General features: G+C 46.1%; 2 protein-coding genes across 4 annotated transcripts in view; one reads left to right on the forward strand and one right to left on the reverse strand.

The window, feature by feature from the left end:
* COG4 (component of oligomeric golgi complex 4) overlaps nucleotides 1-16,046 on the reverse strand; it is a 19,622-nt gene extending 3,576 nt beyond the window's left edge. Inside the window, exons 1-13 of one of the 2 annotated variants that reach the window (XM_069966372.1) lie at nucleotides 15,514-16,046; nucleotides 13,518-13,600; nucleotides 6,752-6,866; nucleotides 4,336-4,510; nucleotides 3,967-4,160; nucleotides 3,457-3,562; nucleotides 2,982-3,139; nucleotides 2,793-2,851; nucleotides 2,312-2,445; nucleotides 1,276-1,394; nucleotides 720-886; nucleotides 432-597; nucleotides 297-359 (exon numbers count right to left, since the gene is read on the reverse strand). In XM_069966372.1, coding sequence (XP_069822473.1) covers nucleotides 297-359; nucleotides 432-597; nucleotides 720-886; nucleotides 1,276-1,394; nucleotides 2,312-2,445; nucleotides 2,793-2,851; nucleotides 2,982-3,139; nucleotides 3,457-3,562; nucleotides 3,967-4,160; nucleotides 4,336-4,510; nucleotides 6,752-6,866; nucleotides 13,518-13,600; nucleotides 15,514-15,633 — 1,659 coding nt within the window. In that variant the 5' untranslated portion in view covers nucleotides 15,634-16,046. The remainder of the gene's footprint in view (nucleotides 1-296; nucleotides 360-431; nucleotides 598-719; nucleotides 887-1,275; nucleotides 1,395-2,311; nucleotides 2,446-2,792; nucleotides 2,852-2,981; nucleotides 3,140-3,456; nucleotides 3,563-3,966; nucleotides 4,161-4,335; nucleotides 4,511-6,751; nucleotides 6,867-13,517; nucleotides 13,601-15,513) is intronic. The other variant, XM_069966371.1, reaches the window with a different exon arrangement.
* The window catches only part of SF3B3 (splicing factor 3b subunit 3), a 13,776-nt gene continuing 5,402 nt past the window's right edge, over nucleotides 15,700-24,073 (forward strand). The window contains exons 1-11 of one of the 2 annotated variants that reach the window (XM_069966367.1): nucleotides 15,700-15,802; nucleotides 17,366-17,479; nucleotides 19,465-19,791; nucleotides 19,959-20,131; nucleotides 20,311-20,452; nucleotides 20,673-20,785; nucleotides 20,969-21,106; nucleotides 21,205-21,308; nucleotides 21,383-21,548; nucleotides 21,654-21,749; nucleotides 21,934-22,006. In XM_069966367.1, coding sequence (XP_069822468.1) covers nucleotides 17,410-17,479; nucleotides 19,465-19,791; nucleotides 19,959-20,131; nucleotides 20,311-20,452; nucleotides 20,673-20,785; nucleotides 20,969-21,106; nucleotides 21,205-21,308; nucleotides 21,383-21,548; nucleotides 21,654-21,749; nucleotides 21,934-22,006 — 1,402 coding nt within the window. In that variant the 5' untranslated portion in view covers nucleotides 15,700-15,802; nucleotides 17,366-17,409. Of the gene's footprint in view, nucleotides 15,803-15,868; nucleotides 16,030-17,365; nucleotides 17,480-19,464; nucleotides 19,792-19,958; nucleotides 20,132-20,310; nucleotides 20,453-20,672; nucleotides 20,786-20,968; nucleotides 21,107-21,204; nucleotides 21,309-21,382; nucleotides 21,549-21,653; nucleotides 21,750-21,933; nucleotides 22,007-24,073 lie in introns of those variants that run through there. The other variant, XM_069966366.1, reaches the window with a different exon arrangement.

The raw sequence follows: 24,073 nt of genomic DNA on the forward strand, positions 1-24,073 counted from the left end.
CAGCTGTTTGGCTGATGTCAATATAGGTTTATCCAGATTTAGACTTTCACTATTATAGCCCAAAAAACAGCAGGTAGGTCAAGCAGCCAGATACTGAGCCCCTGCCAAAAGCAATGTTTGTGTACAGTTAAACCCAACCCTGCCCCCTGCCCCATGTGGTGCACCACCATGGGTAATGACATATAAACAGCCTAAAGCAGAATGCAGGGGTTACTGTAGTTGGCACTATACATTTATTTGCACACCATGCTGTTAAACCTCATATCAAGGCCATGCTGTATAAGATGTCCTCCTACCTCAAGATTTTTCTTCAGGGTCATAATGTTTTCACTGCACACTTCCACATTATTCAGGCAAACCTGGAAAAGACAAATGTTTGTGAGCAGACGTGACAATGGCAGTTTCCTTTCACCCATGATTCAGCATCTTACCAGGAAAGACATCTTTGCCTCATCATTACTCTCAATGCCCTTGGTATCAAATTTGCCCTGCTGCAGACTGCTGTGCATAATGCTGACAGCACTGGTCACCCCACGCTGGATGTCCTGTAATGTAGTGGCTGGGAATCCCATCCTCAGCTTGTTACACAGAACCTCCCTACAATGAATGAACAGCAGTGCAAGTTAATTGTGATCTCAGGCTGCTGAATACAAATGGAACAAGTCAGATCCGAGATTGTGCTTTTAGCTCCGACAGTTATAGTGGCCCCCCAAGGTCACCTGAAGTCAGACTCCATCATGGTCGTTGACAAGTTAATCATGGCACAGAGGCAGTCGATACTGGAGCTGGACAGTGCACGTCCGATACATTTCTTCACTATGTAAAAAACATCATCCACCATACTGGATATCAGCTGCCCCCGCTCACATGTGTCCATTGCCACAGCCTACACAAGACGAAGGAAAAACCTTGTTAGGTCCAGGTCTTATTAAACAATCGTTAGTCGTAACTGCTATTCAACCGAACGATTATTGTTTAGATTAGATCGATTTAACGATAATCTGAACAATAATCGTCCGGTGGAATAGGGCCCTTACACTACAGAAGAGTACTTTTTATGTGATATTTGGAATGGCTTCAGAATCTTTAGTGTTCCTCATTCAAAGCTTCCCTAAAATAAACCTATTACACCAGTGCTAGGCTGTCCCACACATTGCCCAGTATGATATATAAACCTGCTATCCAGTTCACTAACCATATCCCCCCAATATCTATACTGCAGGCTGCTGAGCCAATCTCCCTTATTATTTTAAGTTGTCAAAGTTTTCTTTGTACCTTGTTAACGGTCTCCCTCATGTAGTATTCCTCCATAGTGATGTAGTAACCAATCAGCTCCTGCATGCAGCGGCTAAGGAGACAATGTTTAAGCAGCTTGTCCAGATTCTGCTGATGTTCTAAAAACAGGAGTTTGGAGTCAGAAATTACCATAAATGTAAAAAAAAAGCTGCTTTGTTTCAGACCAAATACCCACTATAAGGGTCCAGCGGTATCGCAATCCATCACCTGATCTTAAAGAGGTTGTCCGGGGGAAACAAAATATGGTGCCCCCTGGCATAACATCCCCCCCCCCTCCGAGAAGACAGGAGCTGGGTAAACCTATTGACTATAATTTTGATTTGTCAGTTCCACTCCTAGTTTTGGTTGAAAAAAAGACTGATGAAAATACTTAGGGGGACATTTATGAAGCAAAAAAAAATTTATTTTTCGATGGAAAGGGGCCAGATGCGAATAAATTTATTCCCAAATGGGCGTTTTGCAAGTAAAATATTTGCACCTGGCCACTTTCCACCTGGTACGCCAGGGTGGAGGGGGCGGAACAGGGGGCGCGGACTCAGAGACCGCTCTATTCATCATTTTTTTCCCAATAAAATAGTCAGGAAACCTACACCAGCTCTGAGTTGGCGTAGGTTTCCTGGCGCGTGAACTGGTGCGCACCAGATTTATGTAGAGGCAGTACGCCTCTACATAAATCTCCGGACTGTCGGAGCTGTGGGGACATTTTTAAGTTCGGCGCCGGACTTAAAGGTCCACAATAAAGGTCCCCCTTATTGTGGACGTAGCCTAAGGGTGTTAGACTATGTTTACTGTGGTGTCATGGTTCATGTTTATAACAGAAGCCATAATGTTGCGCAGGACATTTCCAGACCAATTAACGACTGACTTATAATATAGGTCATCAGGCTTTTAATAGTTTTTAAGGCAAGACTAGGGTTGCAAAGTGACAAAACCCCAAAATGGGATCCAAACTCCAATAATATCATAGCCTTATACAGTTACATCCAAGACATTGGGATCAATAAAAACAGGCTACCTTGTTTTACTTCTTCTGCTGCCATAGAGTCTCCAACCTCAAAGTCTGATGTTATCCGTCGTTTAAGAAATCTGAGATAAAGCTCTGTCCGGGCACTCATCAATGTCACCTCAGCCAGTATAGGGTCCAAGTCCCTGTATAGCATGAAAAACTAAAAGTAGTCACAATGCATCCTGCAATTCTATGTAAGACAACCCCATTATAGCATAACTGGCTAAATAGAAGCACCGTCAACAAGAGAAATGGAGGTTCCATGACACTTTTTTGGCAACCAAGCTGTCTGCACATAAGAAGAAACAAAGTGCAGAGGTAGTTGCATTTTATCAGGATTTGGTATGATATTAATTTTTTGGATTGAGAATTAGAGGGTCAAAAGTCACAATGCCAATGCCTTACAAGTATGGCAGGCAGGGTGTCCTTCATTGAGGTTCATGAAATCCATTCATCTGCTTGGTATGAAGAGCAGGACTTTCTTTCTCACCTGGGTTCAATCTTGTCAGAGGATGAAGCACGGATCATACAGCTCTGCACCCGCTGAAACTGCAGGAATCACATTGCACCATGTATTATAAATACACTATAAACCTCCCCAGTAATCAATATCACATCCCACAAGAACTTATTACAATTGATCAGGCACCTTCTTCCATAAATGCACATAGCACCTCACCTTCCTCTGGTAGTCTCTTTGCTGTGTGAATTTGTCGACCACTTTTTCCACCTGTCGGTCACACTCAGCTTGGAGGTATTTAATAAGTATGTAAAGTCTGCCTGGGCCATAGTACGTTTCTAAAATAGGTTGATGAGTCTCCACTATTCGGGCAATACCTAAAATGCAGAGGCAATAAGGGAAATACCAAGCAGCTACAACATGTTCTCTGAAAGCAGCTTGACAATAATGATTGATGGTAGAGGTAACTGGCTGTATGCTGTCCTGCCATCTATACCACCATCACTTCTGCTCCATGTTCTTTGTTTTATTTGTCTTTGAACAATATTAAAATGAATACAAAACAATGGTACTAGAAAAGAGACCGATGCAGCCAGGGAAAGGCCTGTTCAACACTTGAAAACCTGCTCCTAGCTGTGCTTCAATAGCAACTGGATGACACCTCACAGTTATAGAAGAACTACTCTATACTCACCTTCAAATAAAAGGGTAAGTGTATCTGCAAATAACAGAGTGGCCCGACGCTCATTGCCCTCTGATCCCAAAGCCAGTGTCAAGTTCTCTTCAGCCTTCTTAGCTACCTGCAACGTAAAGACCAAAATCAGGCAACTTACACCAGCTGGGGTAGGACAGTGTTATAGGCCGCATTCTCACAGTTCGTACATAGAGACTGAACTTCCCGATATCATAATTTATTATGATGTTGTGAGCTCAGAAACTGTTTAAAACTGTGTGCTACTGTACGTACAAGCTGTAGCATGAAGATTTTAACAGTTTCGGAGCTCAAAATATTATAATGAATAATGATGACAGGAGTTCCAAAGTCTGGTCTGTAGCACATTGTCTATATATACGGGCCGTGCTTGGAATGTGAGAATGTAGTCTTAGGTTCTGTAACTGGGAAGGGATTTTGCACAAGCAAAAACAAAGAAGTAGAAGAAGTGCAGAAGTTGCTTTTCGGGATTAGAGACCAGCATCTTCTCACCTGCTGACACAGATATGCAGAGAACTTGCTGATTCCCTCTTCATGCAGTCCAAGTAGTGGAAAGATCTTGAAGAACCTCTCCACCTGAGGCAGGTCTCCAGCTTTAGTTGCCGCATCAAACTTTTCACTGACCAGGACCTTGAGCTGCTTTTCAGCTTCCTGTAAGTGCTGTAGGTTTGCATCGATCATACTGCCTAGAAAACAATTCAGAAAGCCATTAGAAACATTCTGTGACACTGAAGTTTCTCTCACACAGCACTCACAGTCACACACAGACTGATGGTATAAGTGCAGTGGCAAGACCTAATATATACATCTCCATTTTATTACACAGATTTACATCCTACATCTTGGACAAACAGATATCACCTTCTTTTCCCTGCCTGCTGAGCTCAATAACCGATTTGTCCAGGCACAGGTATCTGTGTATATGGGCTGCAGCCTGCTCATACTCCTCATTCTTCAACGCACTCTGCACACCGTCCATACAGAACTTAAGATCCAATATGTCGTCTGCTCGCTGTATGGCCTGGTAGAGTCGGCTCTGAATAAGAAAAAATCTATAAATTAGTGTCTACTCTGAAAATAATAAAAAATAGTCCCACACTACAAAAACTTTAGAAGCACTGGAACTCCAACGCCCTCAGGAGCTTTGCCCTACTCCAATTTGCAAACATTTCAATAAACAATGAGATGTTGGATATATCAACAAGATATATGATATAACAAAAAAAACTCATGGACTACCATGTAGTGCATGTCTTCTTCAAAACTGTTCTTGCTGTTTGTTTTGTATTTACATAGCAGAGATAAACAGCTTAGGGGTGGACCTCATATGGTAGTGCCAGGACAGTGATCTGGCTTCCAACAATTCTGTTATGTGAATACTATAGAAATGTTACAAAATAAACAGCAAGAAAAGTTCTAAAGATAACACACACTATGCAGTGGTCCATGAGTTTATCTTTGTTATAGCCTGCTAAGATGTATGCACCCTCCCACTGTTTATTGAATTAGGGCCCTATTACACAGAGCGATAATCTGCAGAATTAGGCTGATTCAGCAGATTAGTGCTCAGTGTAATAAAGATGACGATCAACCAAAGAAATGATCATAGTCCGATTGTTGTAGTTTGAACCTGCTTAAAAATAATCGTCCGCGCATTGCTTCATGTAGTGGTGGGCGACAGATGGCTGATGACAGTGTAAAAATAATAAACTTTATATTTACCTATTCTCCCCTGTTGTCCTGCAGCCTTTGCCTGTGTTCCTTACATCACCGCTGACGCTGGTGGCCGGTCTTTTCAGTGACAGGCAGCTCAGCCAATCACTGGGCACAGTGCTGTCCTCTTTTGGCCAGGGATTGGCTGATCAGCCTGTAACTGAAGAGACTGGGCCAGAAGTGTTAAAGGTGAGCATGGTAAAAGGCTGGAGGACAAGATGGGAGAATAGGTAAGTATAAACGTTATTATTTTTTATGTAAAAAGCAAGGGCTTTACAGATATATATACAGCCCATGCTGCACGATTATCGAGCCATGCATGGGCTCGGTAAGTGAGCGCCAACGTAGCAGATCAGCGGTCGCTCACTGTGAGGGGTCGAGCCCTGTAGAGATTAAAGGGGTTATCCAGTGCTACAAAAACATGACCACTTTCTTTCAGAGACAACAAGATTTTTGTCTCCAGTTAAGGTGCGGTTTGCAATTAAGCTCCATTCACTTCAATGGAACTGAGCAGCAAAACCCCGCCCAAGCTGGAGACAAGAGTGGGGCTGTCTCTGGAAGAAAGTGGCCGTTTTTGTAGCATTGGATAACCCCTTTAACAGTGGGACCTATGTATTCACTGTAGTAAAAATAAAATCTTTATATTTTTCTCATTATTTAAAGGGCTGTAAGGCACTATAAAAAAAAAGACTAAAATGGCTAAGGCTTGCTTAACAGAAATAAATAAATAAGGAATACTCATGTTTTCCCTCCCTTTCTAATTACTACACAAAAGAAACAAAAACAAAAACACTGTGCTTACCTACCAATCCACAGTCCATGTAACCCTCCCACCATCAAACTCCCTTCTCCACCACCTGATGCACTAACTATGCCTTTTGCTCTCTCTATAACATTATATATAATATTAGCATTATTTCACCATATAAATATATATACAGTATATACACACATAGGATTATTTCACTATATAAATACATATACAAACACATGTATTGGTGATAATGTCCAATTTCTGCAATATGGATCTATATAAACCCATTTATATGATAACACATTGCTTTAAAAAGACCCCATACTCGGCACAAGGGTAAATAAAAATGGCTATTGGCTCCTGGGTCGGGGTCTGGATAACTCGCACCCACAATCAAACCAGTTTTTTCTGCGTGCTGCTTTTGATCATTTGTTGTATTTATACATACATGCAGTGCTGTACCAGTAATGCTGGGTTCATTCTGTATTCTGTGCCTCAGTCACAGGAATCAATTGACATCCTGTAAAGATTTGGATGTCGACATATACTGTGGTGAAAAGCAGTGGGTGTGTTTCATTTTAATTGGCCGAACTGAGTCACTTAGTGACTTAGTACAGGCCCTATATATTAATTTTAATGGGACTTAACAGCATGGTTAGTTATTGACCCTGTTTGGCCTATTAAAATGAATGGCAGAGAGTGCTCTCCTTCACAGTATACATCGTTGTTGGTAGGACCTGTAACACAGAATGCAGCATGGACCTAGCCTCTCCAGTGTAGATGTTCATTCGCCATCCAGAGCGAACTTGCCTTGGCGAGATCCAGCTGTCGGACCTTACTGCTGACATTCTCGGCCAGGTTACAGGTAAATGTTATCATCCCTGATAGCTGCTGAGCGTCTCCTTCTATCAGCTGCAAGTTTGGCCTAGATGAAGGAAGAAAGATTTTCAGGGCAAGGAGTGGTAAGAAGAGTCCTGAGTAAGTATACTGCTTGGGGTAACAAAAACAGGGCAAGCCAAAGAGAAGCAGATGACAAAAGGTCACATGATCAGAGCGTAACTTCCTGTGTTCCAGCAGATCACACACAGTGACAATGACACAATACAGGTCCTGTCGGCGTCACTGTGTGGCAGTGCTGCTTTGTGTTGTCTCTTGACTGCCACCTGTCTTGGCCTTCCGCTTAAAGGCACTTGTTATGGCCGATAATTGCCCGGTGTAATAGGTAAGGCCCTCCCCCCCCTCTCGTTGTCGGTGCGTGTAATAGCACAGACAGTGAGCAGGGAACAAGGTGTAATACGGCCCTTAGTCCTCCCATTCTACTGTGTTGTCTGTACTAGCCGTCTCCTCCTGCTGATGCTGTGTGCCTACATTATAAAGAATATAGTGTGTGGGTCTCTGGACTGTTTTGTTTTAAAGGGGTTGTCCAGCGAAAATATTTTTCTTTCAAATCAACTGATGTCAGAAAGTTATATAGATTAGTAATTTATTTCTATTAAAAAGTCTCAAGTCTTTCCATCAGGGCCGTAGCAAGGGGGGGGGGGGGGGACAGCTGCCCCGGGCGCAGAGACCAGGGGGGGCGCCATCACAGGGAGCAGAGAGAGGATCCCAGTGGATGAGGCAGCCTAGAAGCGTCCTGCCCTCTGTCAGTGTGGGGAGACAGGAGACAATTTTAACTTGAACAAAAGAGGTATTTCCCATACTGTACTGTCTCCTGGCTGCTGTTTAGCTATAATTTGCGCAAAATCGCTGCGTTTTTACCGAGATTTTGCGCAAATCAGGGATAACCAGCAGCCAGTACAGTAAAGTTACTGTGTAGATGGTGAAGGACCTTGACATGTGACTATGATGTCACTGCCGGTCCTGTATGTACACTGCTCTATGGAGGAGGAAGAAAGAAAAAACAGGTGTGTCGGAAGGGGAGGACAATCAGGGGTGCACAGTCTGGGGAGGGGGGTGAAGAGTGCCCAGTCTGGAGTGGGGAGGGGGGCAGGGGGGTACAGGGCGACACCAGTTTGGGAATGGGGGGGGGCGGGGGGGGCCGGACACAGACAAGAGAGTGTCCAGTGTCTATTTAGGGGTCTGGTTGTACATTATTATATACTTAACCCCTTAATAACTGCCTTCTCCAAATATATATCACATTTCTATAAACCTTACCTACTATCTGCAGGGGTAGGGAACCTTGGCTCTCCAGTTGTAACAGAACTACAACTCCTATTATGTCTGGACAGCCAAAGTTTTAGCTTTGACTGTCCATGTATGATGGGAGTTGTAGTTTTGCAACAGCTGGGGAGCTAAGGTTCCCTACGCCGATCTATAGAGCACCTGTATCTGTATATACAGCAACCATGATACAAGAGTAATTTTTCTAAATTATTTCTATTTTGAATTTGGTGATGAAATACCTTACTGGCGGTATTGCTGCTGTTGTCTCCGCTGCTAAGTGAAGTTGGTCGAACCTTGGGAAATCCTAGGTTCGATCAAACTCGAACATTCACAAACCGGACGCATTAGATTGCTGATGCCTGCCTGGTCCATGGGGAAGGAGGAGACAGCCCGGAGACCGCCTGGAATTCTGGGATTCAGCCTAGGTAATAGTCTAGGTCATAGGCTGAATCCCGGAATTCCAGGCAGTACCCGGGCTATCTCCTCCTTCCCCACGGACCAGGAAAACATCAGCAATCTAACGCGGCAGGTTTGTGAATGTTCAAGTTCGATTGAACTTAGGATTTCCCGAGGTTCGATCAACTCTACTGCTGAGCGTACCTGTGCATTAGGAGACAGCACCATAGAATCACATTACAGTGGGTGTCACACTGGAGATAGATCAGGAAGCTTCACCTCCTAATTCACAGGTACAGACAGCAGGGAGCAGAGACAACGGCGCCTCCTCAGGTACAGACAGCAGGGAGCGGAGACAACAGCGCCTCCTCAGGTACAGACAGCAGGGAGCGGAGACAACGGCGCCTCCACAGGTACAGACAGCAGGGAGCAGAGACAACGGATCCTCCTCAGGTACAGACAGCAGGGAGCGGAGACAACAGCGCCTCCTCAGGTACAGACAGCAGGGAGCGGAGACAACGGCGCCTCCACAGGTACAGACAGCAGGGAGCAGAGACAACGGCGCCTCCTCAGGTACAGACAGCAGGGAGCAGAGACAACGGCGCCTCCTCAGGTACAGACAGCAGGGAGCAGAGACAACGGCGCCTCCTCAGGTACAAACAGCAGGGAGCGGAGACAATGGTGCCTCCTCAGGTACAGACAGCAGGGAGCGGAGACAACAGCGCCTCCTCAGGTACAGACAGCAGGGAGCAGAGACAACGGCGCCTCCTCAGGTACAAACAGCAGGGAGCGGAGACAATGGTGCCTCCTCAGGTACAGACAGCAGGGAGCGGAGACAACGGCGCCTCCTCAGGTACAGACAGCAGGGAGCGGAGACAACGGCGCCTCCTCAGGTACAGACAGCAGGGAGCAGAGACAACAGCGCCTCCATTTAGGTACTTAGGGATCAAATTTTAAATGGAAAAATGGAAGTACTTTAAAAAATGCTGATTGAGCCCAGAGCTGCCTCATAATCATTCTTCATAATAGGGCTGGGCGATTAATCAAATTAATTCGATTAATTCGCCCGGAATTTGAGAATTGATTTGATTTTTTTTGAAAATCGAAAATCGATTAAAAAAAAAATCAGTAGATGCCGGCGCGCGGCGGGCGGGCTGCTCGCATCCTCCAGCAACTGAAACAGCCTGAGGAGCGAGAGCGCCCAGCAGCGTCCTATGTCACCGCCGCTGACCCGCCCCCATAGCCGGACGTATACACGCACTCCCTCGCGGCCGCACATGGAGGTCCCCGGAGGAGGCTGCAGATACTGAAGCATCGGGTGATAGTGTCGCTGCGGTACAGCTCCAGCACCCGCAGCGACACTATCACCCGATGCTTCAGTATCTGCAGCCTCCTCCGGGGACCTCCATGTGCGGCCGCGAGGTCATGTTCATCCCGCTATGGAAGCGGGTCCGCTGCGTGGAGTATATGCGGGCGGGAGGAGAGCGCAAATGCCAGTGGTGTGCGCGCAGAGCGGGTACACCAGGTATGTTCCCTCCTGCCCCGGTCTGCCCCATGCTCCCGCCGATCTTCCACGTGCTCCCCCAGTTCTGCCCTATTCTCCCCCTGATCTGCCCCATGCTCCCCCCCCCCCCAGTGTGCCCCATTCATGCTCCCCCTCCCCCCCAGTGTGCCCCATTCATGCCCCCCTTCCCCCAGTGTGCCCCATTCATGCCCCCCCTTCCCCCAGTGAGCCCCATTCATGCCCCCCTTCCCCCATTGTGCCCCATTCATGCCCCCCTTTCCCCAGTGTGCCCCATTCATGCCTCCCTAACTCCAGTGTGCCCCATTCATGCCCCCCTTCCCCTAGTGTGCCCTATTCATGCCCCCTTCCCCCAGTGTGCTCCATTCATGCCCCCTTCCCCCAGTGTGCCCCATTCATGCTCCCCCTCCCCCCAGTGTGCCCCATTCATGCTCCCCCCTCCCCCCAGTGTGCTCCATTCATGCTCCCCCCAGTCTGCCCCATACTTGCCCCCCCCCCCCCCCAGTCTGCCCCATGCTCCCCCCCAGTCACCAAGGTTTCATGGGGCCCCATGCTCTTAGCTATGTCCCTGACCCCTGACCCTCATCTTTACCTGTACTACTACACCCGTACTACTACTACACCCCTCATCTTAATCTGTACTACTACTGCACCCCTCATCTTTACCTGTACTACTACTACAAACCTCATCTTCACCTGTACTACTACTACACCCCTCATCTATATCTGTACTACTACTACTACACCCCTCATCTATACCTGAACTACTACTACACCCCTCATCTATACCTCAACTACTACTACTGCACCCCTCATGTATACCTGTACTACTACTACTACTACACCCCTCATCCTATACCAGTACTACTACTACACCCCTCATCTATACCTGAACTACTACTACACCCCTCATCTATACCTCAACTACTACTACTGCACCCCTCATGTATACCTGTACTACTACTACACCCCTCATCCTATACCAGTACTACTACTACACCCCTCATCTATACCTGAACTACTACTACACCCCTCATCTATACCTGTACTACTACTGCACCCCTCATCTTTACCTGTACTACTACTACACCCCTCATCTATACCTGTACTACTACTGCACCCCTCATCTTTACCTGTACTACTACTGCACCCCTCATCTTTACCTGTACTACTACTACAAACCTCATCTTTATCTGTACTACTACTGCACCCCTCATCTTTACCTGTACTACTACTACACCCCTCATCTATACCTATACTACTACTATTACACACCTCATCTATACCTGTACTACTACTACACCCCTCATCTATACCTGTACTACTACTACACCCCTCATCTATACCTGTACTGCTAATCCCCTCATCTGTACTACTACTACACCCCTCATCTATACCTGTACTGCTAATCCCCTCATCTGTACTACTACTTATACACCCCTCATCTATACCTCCACTACTACACCCTACCTAGATGGAAGCACAAAGAAGATCTCCTATACAATATGGGGCACAGAGTACATATTTGGGAAAACTACTTATATGGGGCACACAATGGGCTTGTCTACTACATGGGGGCACAGGGGGAGCACTGTTATAGTGGACAGCAATATAGTTGTCTCAAACATCATTAAAATTGTATCTGACGCTGCAGGGAGAAAAATGTTCTGTTTATTTAGCAAAAAAAAAAAAAAATTGAGATTTAAATCGAGAATCGTCCCAAAAAAATTGTTAAAAATCGAGATTTTATTTTTTGCCCATATCGCCCAGCCCTACTTCATAAAAACATTCCATATATATTATATACCAGCAGTGAAGGGACAACATGGGCCCCCCTGTGCTTACTGCGCACACAAGGGGGGGGGGGCGCCAAATTGAATCTTTTCCCCAGGACCAGGAGAGCCTAGCTACACCTCTGCAGTTTCCATACTTATTAGCTGCTATATATCATGTAGGAAATGTTTTATTTTCAGTCTGACACAGTGCTCCCTGCTGACATATGTGGCCAAGACAGGAACTTTCTCTTGGTTTTCCCATAGAAAACCTCTCCTGCTCTGGACAGTTCCTGTCTCGGCCAGAGATGACATGTCAGCAGAGAGCACTGTGTCAGACTGAAAATAAAACATTTCCTGCAGGACATATAGGAGCTAATAAGTATGGGAAGACTCCAGATTTTTTTAACAGAAGTAAATTACAAATCTATATAACTTCCTAACACCAGTTGATTTGAAAGAAAAAGCTTTTCGCTGGACAACCCCTTTGAAGGTACAGTACAGTACTGTAGTGATGTAAACTGCACATTTTTCAATCAAACATACAGGTACAATAGTTATCTATTAACGGATGCTAGAACCAATCAAAGACAATAAAGGGGTTTTCCAGCGGTACAAAAACATGGCCACTTTCTAACAGAGACAGCCCCACTCTTGTCTCCAGCTTGGGTGGGGTTTTGCTGCTCAGTTCCATTGAAGTGAATGGAGCTTAAAGGGAACCAATCACCGGAAAAACGCATATAGAGCTTTTGAAATGTGCTGTTAGAGCACACAGCACACTTGCCACACGTGTTTCCATAGCCTCCGTGCCTTCCCCGTGTAAGCCGCAAAGTAATTTTATAAAACTGGCGCCCTGTATGCTAATTACCTGAGGTAGTCACCTGGGCGGTGTGCGGCTAGCAGGTAGTCACGGTCCCCTGGGCGCTCTTCCGCTGTAATCACGCCCCTCTGGGCGTGATTCAAATGGCAGAGTGGCTGTGACATTCTGATGCCGGCCACCGCCGCACATGCGCAGTGCAGCCGCCTCCATTCCGGCGGTACTGCGCCTGTGCAGAATAGCCTCGAATAGCCTGTTAGCCGGAGTTCGAGGCTATTCTGCACAGGCGCAGTCCAACCGGAATGAAAGCGGCTGCACTGCGCATGTGCGGCGGCGTCCGGCATCAGTACGTAAACGCGCAGACGTTGGGCACGGCGCGCTCCCGAGTGACGCCACAGCCACTCTGCCATTTGAATCACGCCCAGAGGGGCGTGATTACAGCGGAAGAACGCCCAGGGGACCGTGACTACCTGCTAGCCGAACACCGCCCAGGTGACTACCTCAGGTAATTAGCATACAGGGCGCCAGTTTTATAAAGTTACTTTGCGGCTTACACGGGGAAGGCACGGAGGCTATGGAAACACGTGTGGCAAGTGTGCTGTGTGCTCTAACAGCACATTTCAAAAGCTCTATATGCTTTTTTCCAGTGATTGGTTCCCTTTAATTGCAAACCGCACCTGAACTGGAGGACAAGAGTCGTGTTGTCTCTGTTAGAAAGTGGCCATGTTTTTGTAGAACTGGATAACCCCTTTAACATTACTTCTTATGTCTGGGTTCTCAAACTCAGTATTCAACAAGAGTTCCAAAACAGACTGTGCTTACAGCGAGTCCAGAGGTACTGCTCTATATGGGGCGATATTTATACAAAGACTAGAGTCCCTTATACAGTATATGTATACATACCCCATCCGCTGTAAGGCCAACATCTTGTTCTCTACTGCACCTTGCTGTCCAAGGAGTGCCTCCAGCTCCGCCTCCACCTCTATCTGTAAAACAGACAATGCAATGAAAAAAGACTGAAACACTATGTAGGACAGTGTATAGGCTAGAATGAAATAGATGATAGAGGCGGAGATAGCTCAGGTGCTCATCTGTATCAGTTGTGTCGATGGTGAACAGTTTTTAATGGCAGAATTCCCTGGTTCTAGAATTGCATCCAGTGGATACGGGTGATACATACAATGAAACATGTCAGGATTAAAGCAGCACTCCATTCCTTTATTATTTCCCATTTAGGTGCAGCAATATAGAAACATTTTTACAAATTCTATTTTTACCTCACTGTGCTCCCCCAATGTAGTCTCGCAGTGTCTTTGGGTCCTTCTCTGAATGTTCCCAACACCGCTTTCCAAGACGGATTTGTCTCAGCAATGACAGTTCGCTCAGCCAATCACTGACTGAGAAGAAACACTGCTGTCTCAGAAACAGCAGCGGGATATTATGTGGGGGACCTCAAGACATTACAGGAGGCCATCAGCGGAGTGTAGTCAGCACCTCTATTGTCCTCAGTCTGGGTGTGGGGTTTGCAGTTTAGTTCTATTAAAGTGAATGGAGCTGAACTGTAATAACACACACACAAACTGAGGACAGAGGTGGTGCTGTGTTTGCAAAAAAATAGTGTCTGTGCTTTTCCTAATCCTGGATATCCCCTTTAAAGGGGGTTTGACACTAACATTGTTTCACATGTATCCACGGGATAGGTGATAGACATGTGATTGCTTACTGCTTTACCTCCAGGAACCCCATCAATCGCAATAGCTATCCCTGCATGCCGCTGGTAAATGAAATGATATGTTTATGAGACCACTGCGCCACTCACAGGTTTCAAAAAAATCTACAGGGGGAATGATTGTTGTTGGAGTTGTTTGTGACCCAAGTTAATGGCAGTGTTAAAGGGGTTGTCCAGTGAAAATCTTTTTCTTTCAAATCAACTGATATCAGAAAGTTATATAGATTTGTAATTTACTTCTATTAAAAAATTTCGTCTTTCCATAGTTATTAGCTGCTGTATGGCCTGCAGGAAATGTTTTATTTTCAGTCTGACATAGTGCTCTCTGCTGACATCTCTGGCCGAGACAGGAACACTGTCTCGGTTTTCTATGAATCCCCATAGAAAACCTATCCTGCTGTGGACAGTTCCTGTCTCGGCCAGAGATGTCAGCAGAGAGCAGAGTGTCAGGCTGAAAATAAAACACCATTTCCTGCAGGACATACACGGCCACTAAGGGCGGGTTCACACTACGGAATTCTCGCGGACAAGGTCCGCGGAATTCCGTCAGCTGTCCGCCCGCACGGGCACGCGCTTTGCCGCCGGCCCCATAGACACCCTTCTATGGGCCGGCGTATTCCGCAATCCGCTAAAAGAAGTGACATGACACTTCTTTCAGCGTATAGCGGAATACGCCGGCCCATAGAATGGTGTCTATGGGGCCGGCGGAAAGGCGCCCAGATGTGCGGGCGGACAGCTGACGGAATTCCGCGGACATTGTCCACGAGAATTCCGTAGTGTGAACCCGCCCTTATACTGAAAAGGTGATGAAGAGTCACAATTGTATAATAAAATGAATGTGGGAGAAGGCAGCCATGGTGAAGCAGCAGGGTCCTCGGCCACTACTAGCACTATGTCTGTGTTACTGGGGGCTGCTGTGCACTGGGTCCCATCTGTGGCCATTGTACACCACACAGGGCACAGAGCCCATGTATACAGGCCTGATATGGAGTGCTGCTTGCAGTGACCACTATATGGTGACCATTTCCGCCCATAGCTAATAACACTGGGCCCTTGTGAGGCCGACAGGAGACACTCTGCCACTAGAGGCGCTGTTTCATGGACGTCAATGGAGAGGTAATTACTGGGATAGTAATAATGAGCCCGGAGACAGCCCTTCCCTCCGGTCACCTCCTCAGCGCACAGCCGCGCATAGGCGTCCTCCAGCTCCTGCAGGTCTGTAAGGGATCGGATATGTTCCATGGTCAGAGCGGAGCCCCCGTCTCCTTGGTAACTCGCTGAGCTGGCCATGTTGATAGGCCGCGTCACTTCCGGCTCCTAGGCGCCGCGTGACTTCCTGCGGCCTGTGCAGGTGTGGGGCTGTCCGCGGCGGTGCCGGTAAGAAAGGAACTATAGAAAGAGCGTCCGCTGAGGGGTGTCTTGGAGCACGGTACACGTACAGGAGCTGCCCCGGCTGCAGGTGAGGCAATGGTGGCATCGGGTGTTGTTAGAGCGGGCGAGTGTTGGGCAGCTGCCCGGGGCCTCTCGCTGGGTCCTTGGTCTTGAGCGGCGCGAAATGGCGGAGAAGTGATCGCGCCTGCAATCCGGCCGTTATCTCCGCCATCGGTCTCCTCTAGGGCCCCGCTCCTCGGCTGCACAGCCAGTGTCTCCCCCCCTGCTCCAGCCACCGAGCCGGACTGAGACTGGGTAAGGTTCCCGGTCACAAGGGCGGGGGGCCGAGGGGAAGGCCAGGAGTAGAGGCCCGGGCAGTGTGGGGTCACTCCATGTGTGGCTGCCGGGGTGCTGTGTGCTCGGACAGGGGTGCTCAGCGCGGGAGCTCGTGTGTATGGGCTGGGCAGGATGGATTAGTGGGGTCCGGGGTCTGGAACCATGGTGCCGGGGCTGCGGAGGGAACAATGCTTGGGCCTGGCTGATACCAGTATGGCACTGGGATTATACACACAGGGATCTGATACCAGTATGGCACTGTGATTATACATACACGGATCTGATACCAGTATGGCACTGGGGTTATACATACACACACGGATCTGATACCAGTATGGCACTGGGGTTATACATACACACACGGATCTGATACCAGTATGGCACCGGGGTTATACATACACACACGGATCTGATACCAGTATGGCACTGGGATTATACACACACGGATCTGATACCAGTATGGCACTGGGGTTATACATACACGGATCTGATACCAGTATGGCACTGGGATTATACACACAGGGATCTGATACCAGTATGGCACTGTGATTATACATACACGGATCTGATACCAGTATGGCACTGGGATTATACACACACGGATCTGATACCAGTATGGCACTGGGGTTATACATACACGGATCTGATACCAGTATGGCACTGGGGTTATACATACACACACGGATCTGATACCAGTATGGCACTGGGGTTATACATACACACACGGATCTGATACCAGTATGGCACTGGGGTTATACATACACACACGGATCTGATACCAGTATGGCACTGGGGTTATACATACACACACGGATCTGATACCAGTATGGCACTGGGGTTATACATACACACACGGATCTGATACCAGTATGGCACTGGGGTTATACATACACACACGGATCTGATACCAGTATGGCACTGGGGTTATACATACACACACGGATCTGATACCAGTATGGCACTGGGGTTATACATACACACACGGATCTGATACCAGTATGGCACTGGGGTTATACATACACACACGGATCTGATACCAGTATGGCACTGGGGTTATACATACACACACGGATCTGATACCAGTATGGCACTGGGGTTATACATACACACACGGATCTGATACCAGTATGGCACTGGGGTTATACATACACACACGGATCTGATACCAGTATGGCACTGGGGTTATACATACACACACGGATCTGATACCAGTATGGCACTGTTTAAACACTTAAATCTGATGCTTACTGGACAATGGCTCTGCAATCACATGACCTGGTGTTAGCGATTACATCCCTTCTCTTCTGTTTTCCAGTTCTATTTGTCTTCAAGCGGAGCTGATATCTAGCCGCTGCCGCCATGTTTCTCTACAACATCACCCTGCAGAGAGCCACTGGCATCAGCTTTGCCATCCATGGAAACTTCTCAGGTAACTCTCCTCCCCAATGACACCAGGTTAAAGTCCGTCTGGACCTCCGATGCCTTGTACAGTCTAAGTCCTCCAATCCAGATACAGTTTTATGGGCTCCGGAGAGAGCTTTCTCGGACCATATGGCAGTGGAGCACCTGTCAGAGCCCAGTCAGGTTGTATACTGATTGGGCTTGTCTCATAATAAATTATTCCTCATTATGACCTGTGCCTTGAGCCAGATCAGACATCAGCCGCACTGGACTTGACTGCCACCTCATCATTGTGTCTCAATTTTTTTTATTAAAAGAAAAGTAGCATAGTCTTTGCAATAGAGACGGTAAAACTTGTCAGGTTTCTTGACCCGGGTAAACGGCACTATAGTCTGTAATAAAGATTTTTTATACTTGCCCTCTTGGTCTCGGTGATGCCCTGGAAGTTGGTGACGCTGCTGAGAAATCCCTGCTTCTTTTCTTTGCCTTCATTATGCTAATGATCCAAATGGCTGTGTATTGTCTATGGAGCTTCTGGCCATAGCAGAGTACAACATTGGGCTACCTTTGACAGCTTCTTAGACAATAAATGGTGTGCGTGTGAGTCACTGCTTTATCAATAATAATCGGCCTGGGTTTTGTACTGGAGATTATGCCGGGTCCCAGTGAATACCTGTAGATGGGAAATAAGTTATTTTAAAGGAGTTCTTCCTAAAACAAATCCACTCTTCAGGTTGTGTGTTGTATTACAACTCTGCTCTATTCATTTTAATGCACATGTGCTGCAAGACCAAACTTAAACTGAGGATGAGAGTGGTGGTGATTTTTCTTTCTCCTATTCCTGGATAATCCATTTAACTTTGAATACCCCTTTAGGGTGCGTTCACACGTACAGGATCTGCAGCAGATATAATGGCGCAGATTTTAAGTTGTAGATTGAAAGCAAATCAGCAGCTTCAAATCTGCACCATCAATTCTGCTGCAGATCCTGTACGTGTGAACACACCCTTAAAGTAAACTCAATTGAAAGTCCACTATATAAATTGTATCAATAAGCTCCATGAGCAAAAGCATATGTGTATGATAGTTTCGAGCTGTACCCACTATTCTGCTAGTGTAGTTGCTGTGTATGTAGATGATTTTAGTGTAATGAATGCTGCTGCCTGGCCCACCATCACTTCTTCCCCTGGAGGCTCACAAGGCCAATACCTTAGTGTATTATAGTGGGGGTGGACATGGGCTTTGGGGTGAGGAGAAAGTTACCACTTGTGGTTCAGCTCTGCGCTCACTATGATGAATCTTCATGTCTCTTCTCTGACCCTAAGGATGGAGAGAGTTGTGTTTCTGATACTGAGCCAACTGGGACCTTTTGTTGTAGGATGTGATTTATGATAGGTTCTTTACAGGACTTGGTTTATTTGTAGGAAGTGAATATTGCTCCCACTAGGGGAACGGCCAGCAGGTTATTTGGGGGGGGGGGGGGGGTCAGTATTGGCCCCCTGAGTGATTAAAGTGGCTATTCATTGTATACAGATGTTTTGGACCACACCGTTTGTCTACCTTTGGCAGCTTCTTAGACAATAAATGGAGCGTTGGTGTGCATGTGGGACTCTCCACATCATTCACAACAGTGGGTCAGGGTTCCATTCTGGAAATTGTGTGGGGTCCCAGTGGATACCTGTAGATAAGGAAAAAGTTATTTTCAAGGGGTTATCTAGAGTTAAAGAAAACTAAGCTGATTTGTTCCAAAAACTGCTCCACTCTTTTCTTCCGGTTGTGTGTTGTATTACTACTCTGCTTCATTTAGATCAAAGGACATGTGATGTAATACCACTCAAACCAAGGACAAGAGTGGCACTGGAAGAAAACATAGACTCTGAGTAGTGTGTATTCTAGTTCAGAGCTCCACTTACTATTCTGTTAGTATAGTCGCTGTGTATTTACATGATGTTAGTGTAACACTCTAAGATCTTCATTTCCTTATTTTTTATTCTATTGTCTCTTGTTGAAAAGGAACTAAACTACAGGAGATTGTTGTTTCCCGGGGCAAGATTTTGGAGCTGCTACGTCCTGATGCCAACACCGGTAAAGTGCATACACTGCTGACTGTGGAGGTGTTTGGCATCATACGCTCTCTCATGGCTTTCCGTCTCACCGGTGGCACCAAGGATTACATTGTGGTGGGCAGCGACTCTGGCCGCATCATCATTCTGGAATACCACCCTTCCAAGAACATGTTTGAGAAGATCCATCAGGAAACATTTGGGAAAAGTGGGTGCCGCAGGATTGTTCCTGGGCAGTTCTTGGCTGTGGACCCAAAGGGCAGAGCAGTGATGATAAGTAAGTAGTTAGAATAGGAGTGAACTTCTTACAATGTTTGTTTGCTGACGGTCATTGCCTCTCGTAGACCTGGATTGCAGCTCTTCAGGCAGGACTTTAGACTATTGTAAGGCAAAGTTAATGTTCCTACTTGGTGGCGTCTCACATGCCGTGTGTCTTATTTTCAGGTGCCATAGAGAAGCAGAAACTGGTGTACATTCTGAACAGAGATGCTGCTGCTCGCCTCACTATCTCTTCCCCCCTGGAGGCTCACAAGGCCAACACCTTGGTGTATCATGTGGTGGGGGTGGACGTGGGTTTTGAGAACCCCATGTTTGCCTGCCTGGAGATGGATTATGAGGTGAGGAGAAAGTAAGGACTTGTGGTTCTGCTCTGCGCTCTCTATGATGAGTCTTCATGTCTCTTCTCTGACACTATGGATGGAGAGAGTTGTGTTTCTGATACTGAGCCATATGGGACCTTTCATTGTTGGATAGGATTCTTGCTAGATTTTTTTACAGGATTTGGTTTTATTTGTAGGAAGCGGATAATGACCCCACTGGGGAGGCAGCCGCCAACACCCAGCAGACCCTGACTTTCTATGAGCTGGACCTTGGCCTGAACCATGTTGTGCGCAAATACAGTGAACCATTGGAGGAGCATGGCAATTTCTTAATAACAGGTGAGGTCTGAGGCTGTCCTGACAGTCTTCTAAGTGGCTACCTGGCTTATTCTGCAGTGACTAAACATGTCTTCTAAGTGGGGATTTTGGGGTGACAAAACAGAAGTTTGGGGATTTTGACAGGAAAGCTCAACTCTGAAATTACAGATAGTGATGCCAATGTCTTGCATGATTAGTTGAGGGTAATTTTGAGTACCGTCCTCTCTTCCTTTCCTTACAGTTCCCGGAGGATCAGATGGCCCAAGTGGGGTACTGATTTGTTCTGAAAACTATATAACATACAAGAACTTTGGTGATCAGCCAGATATCCGCTGTCCCATCCCGAGGAGGAGGGTGAGTTGTCATGTGCATGTTCTGTTCTTTTATACTCGGCAGCTATTACTGATGAATTCTCATGTCTCTTCTCTGATAACATTTTGGAGAGAAAGTGAAATCCTGATTTTCGGCTGTGTCTCAGGTGGTGGTGTGGTTTTTTTTTTTAGGGTAAGTCCCCTAATCTCCCTTCTTTCTACACAGAATGACCTGGATGACCCAGAGAGAGGGATGATTTTCGTCTGCTCAGCCACACACAAAACCAAATCCATGTTTTTCTTCCTGGCCCAGACAGAGCAAGGGGACATCTTCAAGATTACACTGGAGACAGACGAGGACATGGTGAGAAATGCAGATGTGTTGTGTGTCTTTGTTGTTTGCATCTGCAAATAAAGGATTGTAATTCTGACCATGTGAAACTTTCTCATCTCCCTTCTCAGGTTACAGAGATTCGGCTGAAATACTTTGACACTGTTCCTGTTGCCTCTGCAATGTGCGTTTTGAAGACTGGATTCCTCTTCGTGGCTTCAGAGTTTGGGAACCAGTAAGTGTCATTGGCATAGGTGTGAAGGATAGATCTAACCATGATGGGGCACTGACTACACATCTCTCCTGCAGTTACCTATACCAGATTGCTCACCTTGGTGATGATGATGAGGAACCGGAGTTCTCCTCTGCCATGCCCCTGGAGGAAGGAGATACTTTCTTCTTTCAGCCTCGACCTTTGAAGAACCTTGTGTTGGTGGATGAGCAGGACAGTCTTTCCCCCATCATGTGCTGTCAGGTAAGGCAACAGATTTTGGTTATGTAGCAGCCAAAGGGGATAGTTGGAGGTTGATGGAACTGTTCCTGGTTACCACTAAATACAACCTCTCAATATATTCTTTAGATTGCTGACTTGGCCAATGAAGACACTCCTCAGTTATACGTAGCTTGTGGGCGAGGTCCACGCTCTTCTCTCAGGGTCTTAAGACACGGACTTGAGGTGAGATGTTTTCTTTTCTATTTGCCTTATTCTTTGTGTGAGCACTGTGATGATTTCTCATGTCTCTTCTCTGACCTCCATCATGGAGAAGTTATTAGATTCTGAAAGCCATAGACAAGTAATGTGCATAGAAGTAGAGGAGAGCATTCCAGGACATTGATCCTTTCTGTTTTCTTCTCTGCAGGTCTCTGAAATGGCCGTCTCAGAGCTGCCCGGTAACCCCAATGCGGTATGGACTGTAAGGAGACACATTGAAGGTTGGTAGTGCAGCTCGCTCTCTTTGTAGGGGTGATGTGGGCAGGGGCAGCATGTATATGGTGTGAAGGTCGTAGTCCCCCAGCACTAGAGTGTTTGTTTATAGTGATGTTCCTAAATAGCGCATGTATGACTGCATTCCAGCCTGTATTATTCCTTTCTGTGTACCACTATTTATTGGGGTGTTTCATGCATTCATGACTGGTCTATCCTTTCTGTAGAAAGACCTTCAGTCATAGGCTTATGTGTGTGATAGCTCAGTTTAGTATGGTAAACAGTAGTGGTTACTGTTAAAGGTAAATCCCACTGAAAACCTCACAGACTCTTCATTCAGCTGAACAGAATTTGTTGCACTCACAGTTGCTACAATATTGAAAATTGTTTGCGGAAGTGTGAAGTAGTAGTGATGCTTCAAAACATCCTACAGGAGGCCCCTAGTGATTGTGATATTTAGAATATTAATGTGAGCAAAATTCCTCAGCGTAATCAAGGCTAAAAACAAATATAAAATCAAACCGTGATTGTTTTGGACTCTATGCCCCATGTGCTGCAGTTGTGGGATTTGGCCTTAGATCAGACACCACTGTATAAACATAAAGAGAAGATTTGTCATCATTGAGCGGGGACATTGTTAGGATCTTATCATTTTTTTTTTTATACTCATCATCATTGGCAGCTCATACTAACTCTGGCTGGTACTTGGTGATATACTCCCAATACCAAGCCTCTGTTTTTCTTCCACAGGTGGCTGCTGGTGGAGGTGGTGCTGCTATAACCCCCCTCCACACACGCAGGTGTGTATCAGTCCTATCTGCTGATGTTCCGTCTTCTTGCTATTTGGCGGCCATGCCTATGGAAACCAGTTTAATAAATGCTGAAGCCGGCCTCCGTCTGTGGCCACTCAAACATCAGAATCACTACTGCATCAAACCACATGAAATTACATCTAAAAGTCTTTGTTGCTGGAATTGCCTACAAATATTGATGCCCCCGTAGACATCTGCTCTCCTTTGGTTGCATGTTTAGGAGGCTCTGACTGGACAGCTGATATAAAATGCAGGCATTATATAATGTTTAAACAGACTGTGTCCACATAAACCGTAGCAGAGCTGATTTGATCCAAGATAGAAAAACTGACAAAATTGAGATTATTTATAAGAAGTTGTCAAATTATTTTTGAAAAAGAAAGCAGGCAATCTCTGGTTTCTTTAAATCCAGAGGCTCTAACTTTTTTTTTTTTCCTTATGTCTCCAGCTGACACAGGTGTATAACTTGCTACATTTTATCAGAGCCTGGGCCAGTATTTGATGGACCAGCCTCTTGATATAAAAATATAAATGTATATTAAGGGAGTTTACGGAAGAAAAAAACTTTTCACTTTGGTATGCACAGGGTGCCAGTAAAAAAAAAACTACTCTCCTGCTGAATCCCTTAGGAAAGAGCCCAAGAAACTTGGGCAACAGGATCTGTGGCAGGTGTTGAGGTTTTTGGGTTCTTATTGTTTTACTGCCACCTTGAGCAGGTCTAAGATAATCTGTATCTGTCAAGCGCCAATATAAAAGGAGAGAAGACCCTGCCCACTGACTGCAATGGAATATAATATATATATAATGTCTATTAGAAAGTTTCCAGTTGTTTTATTGTGCACAAACTTGAGTGACAGAAAACATTTTTGGGATATGCAGTAAAAGGCGATGGTCCAGACATAGGCCTGTCTGCAGAGAACATATTCCAGGACCTTACATGGTTTACTTCATCATTGATTGGAAGCAACAGTGGTGCAGAACACCTATAATATACTGAATAAAAAGACACAAGGAGCATCTGTTTACCAGTCGTTTATGATTGGCATGCTTATACCATGTCCTTGTGTCTGTAACTGGGTGGGATGGACACTGGGAAGGGGGCCATTCACATAAATAACACATTACAAAGTTGTATAACTTTGTAATGTGTGTTATTTAGTGAATAAATGTGTACACCGCACTACCCCTTTAAGTTAGAATAGGGTTCTTGCCTAGAACTCATCAGCATCTGCACACAGAAATTTTAAAGGCTGCACTGTGACA

This window comes from Dendropsophus ebraccatus, chromosome 4, assembly GCF_027789765.1.
Source record: "Dendropsophus ebraccatus isolate aDenEbr1 chromosome 4, aDenEbr1.pat, whole genome shotgun sequence".
Lineage (NCBI taxonomy): Eukaryota > Metazoa > Chordata > Amphibia > Anura > Hylidae > Dendropsophus > Dendropsophus ebraccatus.